The 22,403-nt window shown below is 37.7% G+C and overlaps 1 protein-coding gene across 1 annotated transcript in view; it reads left to right on the top strand.

The window, feature by feature from the left end:
• Positions 1 to 22,403, top strand: part of LOC136674158 (teneurin-1-like) — a 362,280-nt gene that overhangs the window by 258,880 nt on the left and 80,997 nt on the right. The window contains exons 13-17 of the mRNA XM_066650044.1: positions 2,463 to 2,489; positions 4,306 to 4,452; positions 13,487 to 13,709; positions 17,734 to 17,853; positions 18,015 to 18,276. Of these exons, the coding sequence (XP_066506141.1) occupies positions 2,463 to 2,489; positions 4,306 to 4,452; positions 13,487 to 13,709; positions 17,734 to 17,853; positions 18,015 to 18,276 (779 nt within the window). The remainder of the gene's footprint in view (positions 1 to 2,462; positions 2,490 to 4,305; positions 4,453 to 13,486; positions 13,710 to 17,733; positions 17,854 to 18,014; positions 18,277 to 22,403) is intronic.

Raw genomic sequence — 22,403 nt, 5'->3', positions numbered from 1 at the left:
TCCTGTTGGAGTAGAATTACAAATAATATTTGAAATCTCTTCAGTCACAGTTCTATAGGAAATTATATAATGGATAATACAAGCTCAGATATCACAATCAGATTCAAGTTTTAGTTTTGAATTCAAATTCCTTCTTAGAAAAGGCTGAGATAGGCTTTCAATTGCCCACACACAGTTCATAAAAACTCCATAGAAAAAGAATTTAGGGAGATGTTTAAATGTGTACGTATTTTCTAATAGAATAAAAATACACAAAAATATAGGTCAGTTGACTGGGGTGTCCAAGCTTATGCACACAAGCATAAAATGTGGCTGACAAACCTATTCAGCCTGTAATAGAGTAAATACAATTAAAATGTTGGGTCAGGTTATTTTGGTTTTACGTTTCATTGTAGTCTAAGGGAATTGTTTAGGATTAAACAATTATAATATTTATTATCATTACAGTTGTTATGCTACATATTAACGTGCTGAAAATGATAAAGATAAATGCATAATTGTACATGTCTGATTGCAGCACATTGTGACTCTGACACTTTGGAACCATAAATGCGACATGCTTAAAAATCGTCTCTGTTATTGAAACTGAATGTATGTGAGTTTTTTGTTTTGAAATCTTGACATTAGCCATGGTTAGGGGTGGGTAGAGTAGCCAAAAACCTTCCTCAAGTAAAAGAGCTTTGTCATAAGAGTATATTCATTCATTATCTGTAACCGCTTATCCAATTCAGGGTCGCGGTGGGTCCAGAGCCTACCTGGAATCATTGGATGCAAGGCGGGAATACACCCTGGAGGGGGCGCCAGTCCTTCACAGGGCAACACAGACACACACACATTCACTCACACACTCACACACTTTTGAGTCGCCAGTCCACCTACCAACGTGTGTTTTTGGACTGTGGGAGGAAACCGGAGCACCCGGAGGAAACCCACACGGACACGGGGAGAACACATCAACTCCTCACAGACAGTCACCCGGAGCAGGAATCGAACCCACAATTAACTAAAACAGAACTGCAGCAGAACTTTGTAATATATCCAGCACCTATCAGCTCAGGACCTAAAGTGTGCACAGTTCAGGTCTTCTTTTTGGGTGAATTTGGTCTAAATTATAATTCTGAGAGTAGTCAGTCCTGTTATCACAAAGCAGCACAGATGTCACTACTGACATCTAAAATGGATTTGAGAAATACCCAAGTAAATGTCTAAAAGCTTCCTATAAGCTTAATATCACCATACCTGATGCCACCATGTCTGCTTTGGGGTATAAAGCCACTCAGCATTGGAGTATGAAGCAGTGAAACTGGGTTCTCTGTGTGAGTGATGGAGCACCATCCATTTCTTTTTTGGAATGTGATTGATTAATCAGTAAAAACAAATCAAATATCATACCTTGACATTAATAATATATATATATATATTTTTGGCTGAACCTAATTAAATCCTGACAGCAGTGTTCCGGTATTTATTGCACAGCCTTCCAAGAGAGGTAGAAGCAGTAAATACAGCAAAGAAGGGCAATCTCCTAGTTAATTCCCTTTATTTCAGACGAAAAGTTGAAAGAGCAGGTGTCTAAGTTCTGCCTGTATATAATGCATATTTTAACACAAATTTTGATATATTTAATGTATACTTAAACTTAATTGAATAAAATCTGCACTCTTTCAATTTAAGTTATTTATTTAAACTACATATGTCTTAATTCATTATGGATTTTTAAAATCACATTAATATGGCTTTAGGAAGGAGCAAATTGCAGGTACAAATTGCCGTAATTAATGACATATTTTACATATGTCTTTAACAATAATATCACATACTGTAGACAGTACAGTACAGTTTTAAATGGAGAAAATATCCCTTGATTTCCGAAGAAACGTTGGGCAAACTGTTTACCACTGACCTCATGTCATCATGCTCACTAGCATAAAATATATTAGAATCACATAAATTAAAGTTTATGATGACAGTTCCAAGGTGATATATTGTGCGTGTTGCCTCTCTGTCACTTTCCTGTCAGTAGGCTTTGCTAATCAGCCGCTGCATCACAGCTAATTTGACGGTAATTAAACTGTAATATTTCCTCGTCAGCTCTACCCAACCACCCCCTCCCCCTTGCTGTTAGCGTGCTGATGAGCGGACGCTTGAAGAATGAAAAATATGAAAATACATGTTTCAGTGAAGACAGAGCAGCAGGCTTTTTTTTTTTTTGAGCGCACAAGAGCCATTAAATCTCAGGCGTTTACTAAAAGCAAAGCCAAGAACTCATTTCATCCCCTTTGCGCTTTAACAAGGGGAATTAAAGGGTTCAAACTGTAGCTTTCCTCGGACGTGTCAAACTAATTGCAGCTCCCCACTCCCACTTTAAAGCCTCTTTTAAACGTGCCAGCTGTGTGTGCATGTGTGTGTTTCTGCTATGTGAAAAGTGATCTTCTCCACATTTTCTCTTTCTCTTACTGCAGCCCATGACCTGGATGTGGTGGTAAAAGGTGAGTAGCACATTACTGTGATCTGATCCTTTCACTAGAAATCAACTTATTCAGCTTCATTATGGATTTTCTGTGCTTGAATAGTGGAGTAACACAGTGGTAATATTTTACTTGAATCACATAGTCGATGATAATCAATTTTTTGTCTCTGTCGGGTGTATTGTATAAGTTAGTGCTGTGAGAGAGTTAACGCTATCATTTCAGACATCTTTTCTGGAAATGATTGGATGAATCGATGGTGAAAGGTTCGCACCACCTAATAAATGTTAAAGAATGGTGTATTATGAAATGTAGCTGCCTTTAAAGCCATTTGCTACAGTGTCTAGTGAGCTGGAAGCACTGATTCAGTAACAATGAAATGGTCCTACACAAAAGGGTGCATTTGCTAAGGTGTCATATTTTGTTAACTTCTAATGAAAGTAAGAACATATACTCTACACTTTTCAACTAAGCATTTCACTTTCACATTAGCTCATTTTTACCATTACTTTTGACCGATTGCCTTATTTTACCATTTTAAATAACTTTTTTTGATCTGATCTAACTTAGTTTTTATTTCTCTCTTAATTTTAATCCTTCTAATCATTCTCATTGCTTTACTTTAGTTTATATTATTTTATTTCATTTTATTTTATCCAGAATTATAATTGATACAACTAGACACCTGATGTTTTAACATAATTTTGATTTCCTTTTTTTTATTGTGAAACACTTTGATCAACACATTTAAATATCTTGTATACATTATAATATATAAATGATATTATATTTATATCATAAATGTATGATATAAATAAAGTCTTGTCTTGTCTAAATGAGCAATAAACTATAAGCGAATAACCTATTCTAGTCCCAAGTACAAGTTTATGATTTCAGGATAATGTCAAATTCACTGATGTGAAATAAAACTGTTGGAGAAAATATCTGATTGCTCGTTTGATGTGTAATTAATCTCAACCTACAGTGAATTTGAATGAAGACTAATAGAAGAAAGAAAAGTTGCATAGTGTTGAATAATTAGACGTAAACTAGGATATGAATGTACCGAATTGGGTTTGTTAATTGATGGTGATTGTTTGTCAGCTTTAGTGTTGAAATCAAAATATGGCTATAGTGCTTAGCTCCATCAATGTGTTGGCTACAGAGGCCATTGCTCCCTCAATGTGTTGTGTTTTTCATATCTCTACCATGTCCATTGTCACAAATGTGTCACTGCAATATCTCAATGTTCCAGTACATTTTTTCCACCCCTAATAATTACTTTTTGTTTGCTGAGTCATGTGCAAATGTCCTGTAACATTGTTTGTTTGTTTGTTTTTTCCTAATTTATCTATCTTAGCAATAAATCCAACACTTATGTTCATGCCATTTCAAAGACTTCAGTCCAAAACTACTTACATTTTGAATCATGTTACAGTCAGAAGCAAATGCAGAGTTAGGAGTCTTGCCCAATTAATGAGATTTGTCTGGTGGGCCATTGGACCCCATGAGGAATAAAGTGGTGTTATTCACTCCACTCCACTGACAATTCTTAAGAGTAGTGGGTTTCCCCACTTGTACAACACTTTGCTATGGAGACAACAGTTCGCCATATGTAAGAAAAGGTCATGTATTTATTATTTATTTATTTATGTTTTACACACACACACACACACACACACACATACAAATATATATATATATATATATATATATTATATTATATTTTATATATATATATATATATAATTTTTATATTTTTTTTCAACAAAAGAAGACTTTTCAGTTGAAACTTTTGCAGGTGTATATGTCTAACTCTCAGTATTGGTGTTATCAGATGGCTGTCCAGGGCTGTGTAATGGGAAGGGCCGCTGTACTCTGGAGCAGAGTGGCTGGCACTGTGTGTGTCAGCCTGGCTGGAGTGGTCCCGGCTGTAACATGGTGACAGAACGAGAGTGTGATGACAACACAGACAATGACGGAGGTAAGAGCCTAATTTTCAGGCGAGAGAAAACATAATAATGTGGGGAAAAACCCGGACTATTTCATTTTTCAAAATGGCACAAGTTGGTTCACAAATCAACATATTATTTTTTCACTACTATATACACCATAATGGCCATGATGTTAAATATAACCATTGCTTCACATTAAATACATGTTAAATACATTGTCTGCTTTAAAACAACTAAGAGCATAATCAACGAACATTCATTCATTCATTCATTCATTATCTGTAAGCGCTTATCCAGTTCAGGGTCGCGGTGGGTCCAGAGCCTACCTGGAATCATTGGGCGCAAGGCGGGAATACACCCTGGAGGGGGCACCAGTCCTTCACAGGGCAACACACACTCACACATTCACTCACACGCTCACACCTATGGACACTTTTTTGAGTCACCAATCCACCTACCAACGTTTTTGGACCGTGGAAGGAAACCGGAGCACCCGGAGGAAACCCACACGGACACAGGGAGAACACACCAAATGCTTCACAGACAGTCACCCAGAGCGGGACCCACAACCTTCAGGTCCCCGGAACACTACCTCTGCACCACCATACCGTCCTGTTGGTTTACAGTGTATCTGAATTATTTCTGAAAATACCAAAAGAGTGAAACAATGTTTTCATTTAAATTAGTTTATATGTTTATATAAGGTTTGTATCTGATGCACAATAAGAAATAAGAAAAAAATGCATCAAAACAATTATTAAACAACATCCTGTTGTCCATTTTAATAAAGGATATTCCATGAAAAACAAACAAAACAAGTTTTTGGGATAAAAAAATGTGAGATGTCCAGTAGTATATAATATGTATTTAACACACACATATTTTCAAAATTATTTTGCTATCATCAAGCTACTGATAAAAAAAAACGTTGAGCTATTATTATAAGTACTACTTATAAATGTTAAGTATTAAAAATGAAAATTATTAAAATCTTAAAAGCATTAAAATGTTAAGTATTACTTGTTTCTGCTTCACAACACTGTCTTTATAAATGCAGGCTTTCTCAGTTGTCATGAATTATGCAGACTTATGTAGGTGTTATGTAGAAAAATGTTATGTTATGTATGTAAAAATGACAGCCGTTTAAAAAAATGAGTTCCCTACCTCTTTGTCTTTCGAGAAGCCATAAGTGCTGATTTTTCTCTGGTCTGGCCTGGCCTTTGGCTGCATTTGTTGTCAAAACACCAGTGTGGCCCAATGGCTGAGTGGATTTTAAATCTGTGCCAATGTAGGTTAATACCTTTGATGTCTACCAATCCTGCAGAGATGAAAGATGGGGGAAACATGTGCACTTCTTTTTTATCGTTCAAAAAGAAAAACAAACACACACACACGCACACACAGAGATGGAGAGAGAGATGGAGTGAACTAAACCAATCTCTCCCTGTTCTTTTGATTGCTTGAGAGATTTTGAGCACGACGAGCAGGTGACGTTCTGGGAAGATGATTTGTGGCTTTGTTGGCTGGGTTAAGATGAAAGGCGACGTCTCTGATTGAGCTCAGGCTCTCACTGAGGCATGTGTTCTTTTTAATATCACTTCTGTTCTCTCCCTGCTCCCCCTTCACCTCCCTTTTTACTCCAAGAGGATTGATGTGGAGATCTGGAGCTGAAAAGTCTGACATGCTTCTGAATATAGAGTAGCAGTCAAAAGACACACCTGACTGAATGTATGTTTTTCCAAATCAAAAAGAGAATTTGATGTGAAGCGTTTAGAATTTGGCTCTAAAACAAATATAAACAGACACTGTAAAATACATAAATAAATAATATACACCCATTGACAACACGGACATCTTATTGCACATGGACAGCTTGTTTAATCTACAAAGAAAAAACAACAACACTAGAATGAGACACTGCTCAATGCCAAGCATCTGTTAAAGGTGCTCAAAGCCAACCACCAATGGCATGTTGAATTGTGGAATTGCATTCTCTTGTGATGAACTAGAGCAGCATTTCTGATCCAGAACTAATAATCCGTACTAAGAGTGCCTAACCTCACAAATACACAAAGACACATAGATAAATGCAATCAAATCCTCACAGATATACCTAGAAGAGTCTTCCAAGGTGAACTGAAGCTTTTACATCAGCAAAGATATGACAAGGTAATAATAATAATAATAATAATAATAATAATAATAATAATAATAATAAGTTCAACTTATATAGCGCCCTTCCCAAACCCAAGGACGCTTTATATATAGCTTACATATATAAATACATTTAAAAATTTGAGAAAAGAAACAGTTGAAGAGTTGCAAGAATAGGAGGAAGAGAGTTCCAAAGTTTAGGGGCAGCAGCACTGAAAGATCTGCCACCCAGGGTAGAATGTTTAGTTGAGATACCCTTAAAAAAAGAAGTGTGTTAAAAAACATAAATAAAAAGTGAGTATGTCTACGGTTTATTTTTTATGTACTTATGAGTGATACATTAAACACAACTATACTAAAGTATGCTTGGCGTATACTGACAAATATACAGAAATAAATTTAATATATTTGCGGTAAAAAAACATTTGATTGAGATTTATATATATTGTCACTGTCCAATAAAAAACATGCATGCACATTTTTGTCAATTCTTAATTTACTACATCATTTGAACAGTAGTAACAGCAGTTGTCCTTTACATTGTGTTAATATGTCATGAGTGGAAATGCTCTAGAATAACTCAAATTATTGGTTATATACCCAAAGAAGAGCTATGAAAACAGCATAGTTCTCTCTTAGCAAAAGCTTTACACAAACACAATACGCTGCACTTCTTCCCGTGTCCGCGTGGGTTTCCTCCGAGTGCTTCGGAGGAAACACATGTTGCTAGGTGGATTGGCAACTCAAATTGTCCATAAGTGTGAGTTAATGTGTGAGTGTGTGTCGCCCTGTGAAGGACTTCTGGGTGTGTTCCTGCCTTGGCCCAGTGGCCCAGGCTCAAGTACTCAAAGTTCAGTAGAACTCAAAGTTTACTACTCTTACATCTAAAGTATACTTTTATATCTTAAAATATACATTTAGAATAATTGAAATAATACACCTGCGTGTATACTACTAGTACATTTATATCAGTATACTTATTAAATAAAGTATACTTGGGAAATATACTTTAGTTTACTTAAGAGACTGAAAGAGAAGAGATGGTGAGTTATAAAAAAGAAGAATGCTGTTACAGAGAGATGGAAGGATGGAGGGACAAAAAGATGAAACCATTGCTGACTCAAGGCCTGCTCATTAGCCAGGTCATCTGTGTGGCTCACCATCATGTCTGCTAGCCATTAATGCCCCTCATTTTAGCACTTGCTTAGCTGCTGCTTGTTGTGGAATACTCAGCGTGAAGGCTCTAAATCACCAAAGCATTATCAGCTAAATATTTTGTCACAAAGAAAATGATGGATTAGCTTTTCTAAATGTCCCACTTTGCACAGTTTTTTCCTCTTGTTATTTGTGCCTCCACCCTCACATGAAATAGGGAGTCAACACCAAGCTTCTGTTGTTTAAAAACAAGGGCCAGAGGATATTATTCAGCTCTCCTGAAAACTCTGGCACCATTCAGATCTATTCAGAGATAATGATGAAGTGTATACACAGTCTTCTTGCGTCTGTCTTTAATCTGGCAAGCTAATATGTCTGTTTGAGCTGGGTAGATGCTATCTGAGGACGGTTTTGGTGGGGGTGCGGGGGATTGGTGGGGCTCTATTCAATTACGTGCCTCTGGAGTTCAAAATCAAAGTCTTTAACACGCGTTTGGGTCTGCGTCTGACCAAGTGCTCATTAAAATGGGCATTTATATTCTGAACGAGGCATCATTAGGAGTAGGCCTTGGGGAAACAGATGACAATCAAAGGCTTTACAGCTGTGGAGAGGTGGCCACGTAATGAAGTTAGGCCAAAGTTAATGGTTTTCAGGAGAACCAAAGAATCTTCTTCACCCAACTGGAATCTGGTGTGGATAATATCTGTACACATTCATTCATGTCAGAATGTGCAGTGATTTCAACATACATTACATGGCCAAAAGGGTTTTGTGCACCTATTTATTCATTTCATCTGAAATTAAGGGACTCTACAGGTAGTTTTTTGTCCCTTGTGCAAAGACTTTAGATGTATAATAATTTGCTGTGAAGAAATTGCTATGTTCAGTGAGGCCATGGACTTATATTGTATGCTTACTGCTGGATCAACCTAAAGGTTTTGTATGAAGCTCCATCACTTCAGCGAACACAGTTCCATGGCTCCACAGCCCATTGCCGAAAAGCTTTTGAGGTTTATAGTTCTTCTTAACCTTTATTAACTTGCATTATAACTGAGGGATTTTGCTGAGGTACAGTTATGGTTACAGTTATAATGTATATACAGATCCTCCCTGTTTGGAATACCGCTAAAACCCTCAAATTTTCACAACTGTGCCACATATCATGGCCTTTACCATTTTACTAGCATGATCAGTGTCATTTTGCTTGAATGGAAGCTGGCTCCTCCCCCATTATATAACAGGTGGGAGAATCTGTGTTATTCCCTAAGGGGAACTTCAGATCTTTTCCATAAAACATGGGACCCTGTCTTAGAGTAGGTCAACAATAATAACACATTGACAGGCCAGAACAGTGATGTTTAACCTATTTCTTAGATTATATGTTATATTACGCATTTACCCATTGTATAACCCATGTAAAATTTACCCATATATTTTGTAAATTGTTCATAAATTATTCATTTTTTGTTGTTGTTGTTTTTTATTTGATCTATTTTAAGCTATTGGGTTTTGGTTGTTACCGGCCCTGGGAATAGTACTATAAGTTGGTGGGAAAGAGTCTGTGGGCTTTACTATTGGGGAACGTGAAAGATAGGAGATTATTTTTTTTCAATGGCTTTGTTTCATACACAACAGAGATTTTTCTACAAACATTCAATAGATTTAAAGCTGTATTGATAATAAATCATTTGATATTGTTGGTGCAATTTGTAGTGTTGCTGCGGTCTGGGGTTTGATCCTTGTCTTGAGACACTGATTATAAGAAGTATGGTGTGTTCTCTCATTTTCTGTGAGTTTCTTCAGGCAGTTCAAAAACAGCATGGTGCTAGCTGAATTGGCTGTGTGAATTCACCCACATATGTGAGAGTGAGTGAGTGACTGGGTGACTGTGTTATTTTCTGCAATGCAATGGTGCCGTGTCCATGGTGTGTTCCCACCTAGTACCAATTCATTTCTGGTAGGGTCCTGACACACTACAGCCCTGCTCAGGATGAATGAATGAGATTAGCTTTTTTATCTTCTCAAAACCAGTGCATTAATTATGGGATTCACTAATCCCAATGGTCTTTGGTAAAGGTAATGCACAAAACCAAAGTAAGAACTTTAAACATGTTGCAAGAGAATAGGCCTGAATTCTTGACCCCAATAGAAAGGGGCTGGGGGGCCTGGTGGCTCTGTTATGCTCTGGGATGCCTGTTGGGAGCCACTCCTGGCAAGGTTGAGGTCAGCTTGTCTTCTTAGTGGACAAGATCACTGCAAATTAATACAAAGTTATTCTGACTGGTCACTTTGATCCTGTGATGAAACATTGCTGTACTGATGAGGTGTTCTCTTCCAGGATGAAAGTGTCCCTATCCACAGTCAAAGAGTATGAAAATGCTAGAAATCATTATGGTTTTGGCAGTCACTAGATCTCACTCCTGCTACACTGTTATGGAACATTTTGGACTTGTGCGTTACACAGCTCTGTCCAAAAACAATAGAATATCTTCTGGAAGAATGGTCTTTCATTCCTTTCCTTTCTGATGACGTACTGTGGTTAAACATCTTACTAATTTAAGATATCAGTTATTTTAGGCGGTGTCATTTATATGGAGGCAGTTATCCAAAAGGTTGCCAGTTCAATCCCCAGAGCCGGCAGGCCATGACTGAAGTGCCCTTGAGCAAGGCAACTGCTCACCTGGTGCCGTGGCTAGAGCTGCCCACCGCTCACTGTGCTCAGTTTGCTCGCTGCCCCAGGAGTTCACTAGTGTGTGTGTAAATGTGTGTTTCACTGCACGGATTGGGTTAAATATGGTGAAGAAACTCCTCTGTGTGCAATTAAAGTGGACAGTAAAGTGATTCTAATTCTAATTTAAATTGTATGTATTTCCTGTCTGTGTGTTATTCTTGTTACAGTATGCAGCCAAATATTTATGGACACCTGGTCATTCAATATTTCCTTTCAAATGAAGAGTATTATTAGTCTGCAATAACAGCATTCATCCTTCTTTAGCATAGGTTTGTGGAGCATTTCTGTGAGGATTTGATGTATAATGGATATTCAAAATTGAGAACATTAGTGTGGACAGATAGTGATGTAGGATGATTAAGTCTGGATCAGAAATACCATGCCACCCTATTGATTTATATTTTAAATATTATGTTTTTATTTAATAGTGTTTGAATATGTCTACTGCTATTTATGGTGTATTTATCAAGAAAGAACCAGTGGAAATGGCTCAGTGATTCTTAAAATCTTACAAATAAAGGAAGTTATTTTCCTTTGTTCTATTTTAGACTAAAATGGTCTGAGACTTTAGCCTACTCTCCTGTTTCTGCAACAGTAAGCTGGGTATTTATAAGCCAGTTCGGCTCTTGTGTTAGGAATATTCACAGGAATACACAGCAGGGCCATTTACAAGTCAAATGTGTTTCTCAGTGGTGTGTAATTGTTTGCCCCCTTAGGAGGAGATGACCTTGAACTGAGAAGCTTGGGCTCATCCCCTTTCTAAACTTCCTTATCTTAGAGCAGCAAGGACTCAGCGGCCCGGCCACGTGGCAGATAACGTGGCCGTAGGATCACAATATAGCTAATATGCTTTTAAATAGCTCATTATAAAATGGACAAAAGCTATTATTTCCAGTGCTCCAAAAGTGCCCCCCCCCTCACTGGCATTTATAAAGTGATGCTGTGGTTAGCTAGAAATGTCAACGCCATTCTTACTGTGGTGGTGGTGGGGATTGTTGGCTGTTATATATGAAATTGTTATGGAAATAACCTGCCATTTTTATTGATGCTATTGCTTCTTTATTCAGATACAAATGCTGGCGCGAAGGTCAAGGAAAAAGAAATCTGTTTGAAACTCAGGGAAATTATGTAGTATTTTCGACTAGAACCAGAGCTGAAAGTCAAGTGCACTGTCACCTGCTTGAATTTCAAAAATGGTGTACATGTGCAGACTTCCTACATGTTCAGTCAAAACATTTAACTGAACACTCATTATATGGTAAAATGGTTTTGCATGCCCCTAAAGGGCACAATGATGGAAAAAAAAGAGAGAAAAAACATGAGTAAGTTTAGGTTTAAAGCCTTCAAATAGTTTATAAATTTCATGTGAATAGTGAAATGAATGCCTAATTTACAAGGCAAGGACTTGGAGCATGTAGAACCATGCTCAGAAAAAGCTTCCAACATGGTTATTTGCAAATAAGACTAAGAAAGTAATGATCTATTCACTATTGTTTTAAATTGTGGAAACAATAGAAATATGGAAAATTGTTTAGGGTGTTTTTGGCCGTTATGTGACACTGACCTAACCATATCTGTTGGGGACAGAAAATGAGAAAAATATTAAATTGACAGAGCATTAAAGTGAATGTCTACACTTGAGTTAAAAATAAGGGCAAAATAAGGTGTTTTTGTACATAAATGAAGTTTATCTTGTCTGTAAATGTTTATTCACTGTTTGAATTACCACAGAAACTCATTACTCGTTCAGGCTTAGATTTGAAATTCTTGTGGTAATGCCTTTCCCCCAAGTTTGGATACACTTTCTCCTTAAGTGATCATAAACAGCAAAAATAAGTTAATATTACCCACCTATGGAGCAGAAACAGAGCAATAATCCTCAATTTGGTTTTGTGCTTTCCAACTTTTGGAGTTCTCACCACTGTCTAAATTCTCAAGATGCCTCTGCCATGATCAGATAGAGAGAGAGAGAGAGAGAGAGAGAGAGAGAGAGAGAGAGAGAGAGAGAGAGAGAGAGAGAGACTACAGACACTGGGGCTATTTAAACACATTAGACAGGTTTCGAGCATTCAAGCAGACTGGAGAGCTAGCAAATGAGGAGGAAACACCTTCTGAATTTTATAAAAAGTGTTTTTTTAATTTTTAATTTTTAAATTTTTTTTATTACAACCATGAACTAAGCAATTAAGGCAAAATAGCAAGTCTTATTTTTATTGCTACCCCTGTTTTTTTCAATGTCTTCTTGCTCTTTGGTACTGAGTTATAATGTGTATAGGGTTTAAAATCTTCTCCTATAATATGGGACAACCCTTCAAGAGCCTGATAGATCATCATATCACAAATAAAAAAAAAGAACAGTGCTTCATTACCAAGCTACTAACAGTGCTCTGTAGCCAGTTCTGCCCGTCTGCAGTGAAATCAGAGGTATCACCATTAAGATCTGTCCGTTGGAGTGTAGAGAATCACAATTCATTATAATATAATTCACAGTATGATATAACCTTTTTATTTATTTATTTTGTGTACTCTTTGACTTTATTATAGCTTCACCCGTTTTTCCAAAATGAGTTCATTAAGACTGAAATAATTGATTCATCCCATTGATTAATCAGGACCTTTGCAAAGCAGCTGTAAAGTCCAGTTTAAAAAAAAAAACATGTATTTTCTAGATCCCAGTGTTTATCTTAAAGCTGTTGGTTTTTAATAGTTCAAAAATCAAGCACTGATGTTGTTTTTAATTTATTAAAATTAATAAAATATTGGAAAAAAAAACAATGTTATTGAGTACAACACAAAACAGATGCACACTATACAAGTAAAAATAGGCTGCATACTATAAAATGCATTATACTAGTGTATACCATATGTTATAATATGATTACACAAGACAATAAATACACAGGGTGACAGCAGAAAGCATGACATACAGATGGGCATCAGTGTGTGGTGTGGGTGTTATGCAGCATAAACATCTATAAATGTGTAAAAATAAGGGATTGTGCATGTGTGTGCATGTGTTTCAGATGGCCTAGTGGACTGTGTGGATCCAGACTGTTGTCAGCAAGGCAGCTGCAGTAATAAGCCCCTCTGCCAGGGTGCTCCGGACCCTCTTGCCCTGCTCCAGCAGAGCCACAGCCTGCTAGCCTCCACTCCGCTCCCCACACACAGCTTCTTCCAGAGGGTTCGCTTCCTCCTGGGCAAGTCTGGCACGCACACACTGCACGGAGACATCCCCTTCGATGGCAGGTGTGTGTGAGAGAGCATCTAAATATATCACGCCACTCTGTATTTCATCCCTGTCTTTACGTCCATCAATATGTGATCATATAAAGTCAGATTGTTTGTTACATATTTATGCTTTATGAGGCCTTGTGCTATAGCAGGTATAAAAATGTCGCTGTAAATTTGCCCCTGAAAGCTTCTCCCTCGCCCGCCAAGCAGAGAAAAATGACGACGTACTTTTTATTCCAAGAAACGGACCGGAGGCAGAGAAAACGAGAGAAGCTTTCTTCTCCTGTTTTGAAAAATAGTCAAATTGCGCTTTCTCCCCCTCCTAATCCACACACACAGACTACAGATTAAACAAATAAATTAATTAAATGGCTTGTGTTTCAAGGGGGAAATCAATTTCAGTGTGCAGTACTTGAGTAACAAATTGTAGCATGCAGTGACTCTGAGAAAATTCTGTATTCAGACATTTATCCCGCTCACATTAAGGTACAACTGGAGCTGCCACATGCAGATTTTTTTTTTTTATTCCCTTCCATGCCAGTCTGGCCTGTTAGCTCACAGCTTTTGACACCCCCCCACAAAAAAGAAAATTCTTTATATGTCTTTATGCAATAAAACCCTCATAGCGATGGGCTTTGCTATGGGGATTTGATTGCATTCCACCACAAGAGCATTAGTGAAGTCAGGAAGTGGTTTTGAATGATTAGTTTTGGTTCACACAACTCATCATAGAGTGTTCCATCTGTCCAGAGAACACAGTACTACTCTCAGGAATGAATAAATAAATAAATAAATAAATAAATAAAGGTAAATGGTACAGCTTTTAAAGTCCACTTTTGTTCCCTGAAGGTACATTACAGTCTCTTCTCCAGAAGGATTATTCAATATTTGTAAGCTTTCAGGAAAAAAAAATATAAAAAAAATTCTGGACACAAAAATCCTAGATATTACATGGGGTATATGCAATAAACACAAATGTGTACATGCTCCAGTGGTTTGGGGTAGGCTCTGAATGAATAAAAATCTACAGTTAATATAGAATATTTTACAATTATTTTCCCATACTAAAAGTACTGAATATGTACCCTTCAGGCTACCACCACAATGACAGGTTTTCTGATTTTTTATTATTTTTTTGACTGTGTACAGTGTACTTTTAAATGAAGAAGCATTTGACTGAGGCTGTATATGATGATGTAATATTGTTTTATTAATATCATGGTCACTATATTTTTTTCAACTACATCAGAGTACATTATTTGTTCAAAGCCCCTGTGGAGGTGGGGAAGCGGGTATTACTGATATCTGAAGAATCAAGGTGAGAATCGCAGGGGTTTATGGTGTGTGGAGCAGGAGACCTCAGTGGAGAATTTCAAACAGGAGTAGTGAGTAAAGGAGAGAGAGAGGGAGGGCCGAGCGAATGAGTAGGGAACTTGAATGAGGTTGGAAATCTGGATTTCGTGGGGCCCCCATAAATCCCGGCGCGGTTAAGTGTCAGAGTTACTGAAGTCATTAGACTTTGAAGGTCTTTATTGCTGGAGGTCGGATTTGACGGTGGACTCATGGACCCAGGCGGAGAACGGATATTAAGCTTGGCAACATATGTGTCACATTGGGGCGGAATTGCTCTCTCTCTTTGAAAAAGCACCAGGGAGACAGGCAGCCGGGGGCACTGGCCTGGACCCGGCCTGAATCATCCTGCTCACTGCTCTGCGGATCACAATTTTCCTCAGGTTGTCCTCAATTTCAGCAGCTTCCATCCCTCCAAACCGCCCCTCCACCACCTAGCACCACACTCCCGTAGATGGCTCTTTATTATGGCGTTCGTCATGTTCACCCTGCTCTCCAATGGGTTTTTAATCTCAATATCGTTTATTAAGCCCCACAATTTTGACTGGCAAAAGAAAAAGGAGAGTCTTCGTCTCTTTATTATTTAAATGGGCAAAGTCTATCAAGCATGGCAGGATGACATGAAAGGTCTGAGAGTGGATTTTTTTTCCTTTTTTTTTTAGTTTCTACCACAGCCTTCATATCAAACTCCCTCAGCTTCATTATTGCACAAAACGCTATCAAGCACCTGAGTGGCTGATGTGTCTACTTTTAAAGCTGTGTCTACAGCAATTTGAGAGTGTACTCTGTTTTTTCCCCATTTTCTTTTTCTACAAAGTGTATTTGCCTACCGTTAAACAACTGGAGTAACTGATGTACAAATAGTGCCATTTCAATTACAGTGTGACCTTGCTTCCACAAAGCAGGTAAATGGAAAAAAAACATAACAAAAGGAGACAACATTGAGTTTTAATTGCTTTTGAAGTGGCACAGAGACTGAAATTGATGTTGAGTCAGAGTTCAGTTGTGATGTATTAAAGCAGTATGAACAAGAGGCCACGTGTTAATGCTTTAACATAGTTAAATGAAAGTTTGCTAGAAAGAAAGTAAAAAAAAAATACACTGAACGATCACTGGATTAGGACCATCTTCTCTGTATCTACACACGCTTCCTGTTTTATCAGCTCCGCTGACCATACAAGGACCACTTTGTAGTGCTACAATTACAGAGTGTAGTCCACCTGATTCTCTGCATGCTTTTTATCCATATTTCAACCTGCTCTTCAGTGGTCAGGACCTCCAAAGGACCATGTAGGTTAGATATGTTTTGGGTGGTGGAACATTCTCAGCGCTGCCGGGACACTGCAATTGTGCTGGTATGGCTGGATCAGACACAGCAGTTTTTAAACACTGTGTCCACTCTGTTACACACACCTACTTTATTGGTCCACATTGTAGATGTAAAGTCAGAGACAGTAGCTCATGTGTTGCTGCGCAGTTTGTGTTGTTTTTCCTCTAGCTCATCAGTGGACACAGGAAACCTGACACAGGACAATTTTTGCCTGGATATTTTTGGTTGGTGAACTATTCTCAGTAACAGTGAGGGTTACAGACACAGCTATTATGTGTCTGATCTGTTCATACCAGCACAACAAACAAGATGGGTGTTCCTACTCAAACAAGTGATCAGCTCCTTTGACGATACAGTAATTCGGGTGGTGGACGTTCTCAGCACTGCAGAGACACTGATGTTATGGTGATACATTAGTGTGTGTTGTGCTGGTATGTGTGGATCAGACACAGCAGTCCTACTGCTTTTATGACCCCTCCCATTAAGAATAGTCCACCAACCCCAAAACATCTAGAGAGAATGTCCTGTGGGAAGCATCCTGTTACAACTAAGGAAGAACTAGAAGATGTATAACACAAAATATGCAGCAACAGATTAGATACTGTCTCTGACTATATAATTAGAAGGTGGACCAAGAAGGTAGGTGCGTACTAGGTTTCGACACTAATCCATATGATATAAACAGAGGTTTGAGTATTAATAAATTCACTAATGTGGGCTATCAACAATAAAGAGTGTGGCAACATGGGCATCCTCCCTAGATATTCTACTCCTCCCTAGAAATCTACTCATTTTAAATATGAACTTATACTGCATTGATTTACTTTCAGGAGGGAGCAGACATGTACATAGTTCGCACTAAGTTTCCATTTTCCCACATGTATTCAATCAACTAAGAAATGTTTGATATCCACATTATAAGTTGCCCTGGAGCAGCAAGTCTTAATGTATAAGTCATCCAAATATTTTTCTGTAAACACATCCACAAACCATCCTTCAAAGCACATACAAGTCTTCAGTAAGGTCATTCAAACTAGTCAATGTAGCTTACGGCACCTGAATTTTCAAATTGAAGATACAGTACATTTATAAATAAAAGAGTTATGAATGTAAACAAAGACACTGATGCTTGTGAGACAGATTATTCCTTTTGGTTCATTCATTATGCATCTTTCACACATTGTGACGGACAAATGCTGTGTTTAAATGATGTAGTAAACTATTTTTTTTTTTTTTTTTGTTTGGACATTGACAATGTGTATTTCTGTATATCTAATGAGACTCAGCCAGTCAGGGTTTAAAATCAAAAAGATCTATTTTTATGAATGGAGTTTTAGTTCTTCACCTTTTCTGCTTTAGCCAAGCTGCAGTGGTTCGGGGGCAGGTGGTGGCAGTGGATGGTTCACCTCTGGTGGGGGTCAACATAACCTTCCTCCAGCACCCAGAGTACGGCTTCACCATCAGCCGGCAGGACGGCAGGTATGAGGAGGACACACACTCTTCTCTTTTTAAACATAATTGCTTTCCTCACTTGGCTTCTGCTATAAAAAAAGCTGATTATTCTCTTGCACTTAGGGACATTCTCAAACTGTGGTCTCAGCAGAACAGGGATTTTCACTTTTCTGTCTTTTCTCATACAGTTTTGACCTAGTGGCTGTGGGGGCTATCTCAGTAACCCTGGTGTTCCAAAGACCACCTTTTCTGACCCAGAGACGCACTGCATGGCTGCCCTGGAACAATTTCCTGGTGCTGGACAAGGTGGTCATGTCGCGTGTGGAGATTACTCCCCAAACATGTGATATGAAGAACTTTATTAGCCCGTATCCCATCGTGCTGCCCTCCCCCCTCACAAGATACACTGGAGAGTGTGCCCCCAGGGGACCCATCATTCCAGAGTTACAGGTCAGCTCAATGTTTGAATGATGATTTTAAATTCCCAGACATACAGTAAAAAGTGCATATTTCAACTTCTTGGTCACATATTGTAACTGTTGCGACAAACCATTGTATCTTCGTTTGTTGTCTTGTTTTTTGGCATAATTTGAAATGATAAAAAAAAAAAAAACTCATGGTTTCTTAACCTATCATTCAATTTTAAAATTATTATTTTCATGTAAAAGAATTTTAAACGTAATTTTCATTCTTTTTTTAAGTTACCATTTTGGAGATACAGGATTTTGACTGTGACAATATACAAAGCATTAAAACAAATAACAGGTGAAGTGAATCACTCCTATATATAGTTACATTTATAGATGTCAAGGGGTGGGGTTTATTTCTGTTGTAATATATCACCACTCAGAATCGTTCTGGAGCCTGCATTGCCTTGGAAGCAGAACAGATGTAATTGTTTACCAGCCAGCAGGTGAATATGGACCTAATTGGTTAACGCACACTGGGTGGAGTTTTCAAATACAGACTTACATGGTTTGCCTGCTCTAACTGCCAGAAAGTACTTTGGAAGAAATAATCTGCCTCTTAAGCAGATTCTGAAAAAAAGTATTTTCCTTCATATTTGTGTAATGACTGCTGCCTCTGAAGAAGCTGCAAATTGTATGCAATGCTCTGCATTCTCAAAAGCAGCAATTATATATTATTGCACTTTGTCTTAGCCTCTGCAACAAAGGAGGCAGAACATTATTGTATAAAATTCTGTAGATCCCTAAGATGCAGCAGTCATAACTAAAATGTGCAGGAAAGTACTTCTTTAGAGTCTGCCTCGGAGTAAGCAAGCTATTACCTTCCATTCAAGCAAACCAAAATTCTGAGCTTTTTGCAACATGTCCAACAAATTTTGAAACAGGCCTAAGTCTACAGGAACAAAAAGAAAATTATATTGCACACTTATTTCTTCCAAAGACATTTCTGACAGATACACGAAGGTCTATTGTGCTGTATTTGAAAATCTCCACCCCACTTGTGCTAGCCAACCATGTTAAACCCCACCTGTTGTCTAGTAACTAATTACATTAGTTCTTCCTTGAAGGCAGTGCTGTCTTCAAAACTATTTTGAGTAGTGACTTTGCATAGGAGTGGATTTATTAAGCAGAATGTGAAGAGTTGGGTCTTGTTTTTGGTGTGTTGGAAGCAAACAGGCAAGCGTCAAGATCTGACTTTGACAAAAACTAAATTGTGATGTTATGGATTGTTGCCATTATGCAGTGGTTAGTACCTTCCAAAGGTGTCCAAGGAAGGCCTACTTGTGAAACAGGGAAAGGGTCATGTCTGCTCAGTGCTCATCTGGTCTGAACCCACAAAAGAGCTAATCTAGCACAAACCTCTGTGTTATAATGACAGTGATAGAAAGTTGTTAGAACAAACATTGCACTACAGTTTGTGACCAACCCTAGCTGGCTAATTAACATTGCACCCCAAAGCACTAGCAAGCTAGCTAATATAAACTGTCAAAGCACAGAGCCTGGTGTGTTAGGCTGAGATATGCTAAATGCACAATCTTTATCTGTACAGCAAATATATACTAGGATTCCATTCTTTCATTTTCTTTTCTTTGTTTGGTAGCAAAAAGCAGCAAAAATTTCATATTTGTCTTCCATTATTTTTAAGCTTGCTAGCTATGATGCTAAGCTAAGGCTTCTAACTAGTTTGTGCCATGCACTTGCAAAATGACTGAAGCCTTCTTGGTTGTGTGTGTATGGTGTACATTATTTGGACATTTTGATTTTTGGACATTTTGAGCATGTCTTACTGACAGCTGCCATAATACGAGAAGATATGAAGTAATAGTGTTCTGAATTGCATTAATGTCACAAAAGATTATAATCATTCATTCTAAAGAGATGAAAGGGGTTTGGTTGCTTTACAATGTCATTGAGATTACAGAATTTTTTTGTATCCCCTTTAAATGAAATCCTAGATATGGCATAGGGCCAAATGTTTTGAATACCTACTCATCCAGGATTTAATCTGAAACTAAGTATGTTAGATTGTAGTTTCCCTCTATGCAGTACCAGCATTCCGGGGAATGATTTAGAATATATACTTGAAAATATCTGTGAGGTTTTGATGAGTGCTAAATGCACTGCATGGTGCATGTTCATTTCAAAGCTTGCAGTTACATTTCTCAACAGCTTAATGTTATAATGGCTGTAGCCAATGCTTGGCACAAAGCATGGTGAACACACATGGCATTCTATGTACGTGTACAAATGAACAACTGTGTTCACAATGGGTGCATTTTATGTAGCTATATTCACTCATTTTAAGCATTACCTATTTGGATACGTAGTATAGATCTATCTGCATGGTTGGAAGTTCAAGCTAAACTTTTGTTTAGGAGAAATCCCCTTTTGTTCCCATTGTACCTAAAAAAAGGTTAAAGAAAATTAAAATCGCTCAATTCAGTAGAAGAGATATTGGACTATAATGTGAATATGCAATACTGTATGAAGACCCAGTGTATTTATTTCATGTTGATTGGTGTAGACAAGTAGTGCCAATGCACTGAAATCCCACTCTGCTCATTTGGGGAATTGTAATGAATCAAGTTAACATGGATATGTGGCAAGGCTTTTTCCTTTGCGTTCCACTCCAATCAGAGCCAATCACATTGGCTCTCTTTAGTTCCACAACGGAATTATACCATGTACAGATGTCAGTGATGAATCCAGCCGGCTGGGAATTACTGAGGTTTTGCACCGATTAACCTCCTATATGAGGTCATTTTGATCACGCGTTAAAGAAATGTAATGGATATGCAGATTAATTTTTTTTTTTAAACAAGGATAATTTATATACTGGGTTTAGAGTGCTGCATAATTTAAAGCAAGATGATTGTTCTCAATGTGCCTGAGATTCATTTCATGCTTTGGTACTAAATACCAGGAAAAGTAGGAGTGTAGGGGGAAGCTAGTGTGAGCTAGCATCACCTCACCTCAATTCCCCAGTCCTGTTTTAGCTTCCAAAATCCATCTTTCTGCAGCTGTGATCATAGTGGCAGAGTGGACAAAATCATTTTTTTTCTTTTTTTGGTAATCCATGCCATTGGCAGTAGATAATGCCATCCCTGCCAAAGTTGAGCAGTCAAAATGAACAATTAGGATGGTATGAAGGATGGTAGTGTTCAGCCATGTGTTTCCTTTGTGGTGGCTGAGCTTGTTAGTAGCTCATCCAGCATGGCATGAAGAGGTCAGGTTTATTTCATGATTCCCTGCCTTAAACAAGGTTCTACTACAGTTTTAGATGGCCATTGTACATTTTTATTTAGCTATTAAATTTATTTTTCACAATTGTGTCCACAATTAAAGTCATTGTCGGTTTGACCAATTAAGTCTCTCCCGATCACCCATTACTAGCTAGCTAGCACATTGTTCTTCTGAGATATTTGACACTACCACATCTTTGATGCCATTTGACAGCTCAGTACACTTGGATGAGAAAAATAAGTGCCTAGTTCTGTGTTGTTAGATGACCACATAAACTACCAACATGTTCCATACATGTACAGCAATACCCAGGACTGAACTTGCAGTCTCCTGATTATAGGGCCAATATTGGGTAGTTGCTAATATTTTACATGTACTATATTAGCAGGCATTCTTTACGTGACGTGACGTAAAATGTGCAAAAATTGGAAGTTAATCCAATCTAAAGAAACCTGCAAGGATTTATTAAAAGATCATTTTAACTTTATTATTTTTAATAAAAAGCACATTTCATAAAGGTTGGATCAGTTTATATGAAGAAGACAAATGAGTTTTAGGAAGGTTGTGCTTCATAAAAATCATGGATGGCAAATGCATAGCAAATCTCAATGGTACAATGAGTTCATAAAAGCTGTAACACAGGGTTGGTTACCGCTACCAAAAATGTAGTATTTAGAATAGAATAGAATAGAATAGAATAGAATAGAATATATCAGTATACTTTACACACAACACATGAATATTGATTAAATAATAATATCTGTGAAAAATGCCTTGTATTATTTGAGTCAATATGTGTATATAAACGTGTATAAGAATATGCAACAGATGCAGATAGGTTTGAAAACCCTATAGAAATTTAAAAAC

This window comes from Hoplias malabaricus, chromosome 17 (genome assembly GCF_029633855.1).
Source record: "Hoplias malabaricus isolate fHopMal1 chromosome 17, fHopMal1.hap1, whole genome shotgun sequence".
NCBI classification, from domain to species: domain Eukaryota; kingdom Metazoa; phylum Chordata; class Actinopteri; order Characiformes; family Erythrinidae; genus Hoplias; species Hoplias malabaricus.
Note: the sequence above shows the minus strand (reverse complement) of the source record. Positions and strands in the feature narration are given on the sequence as shown.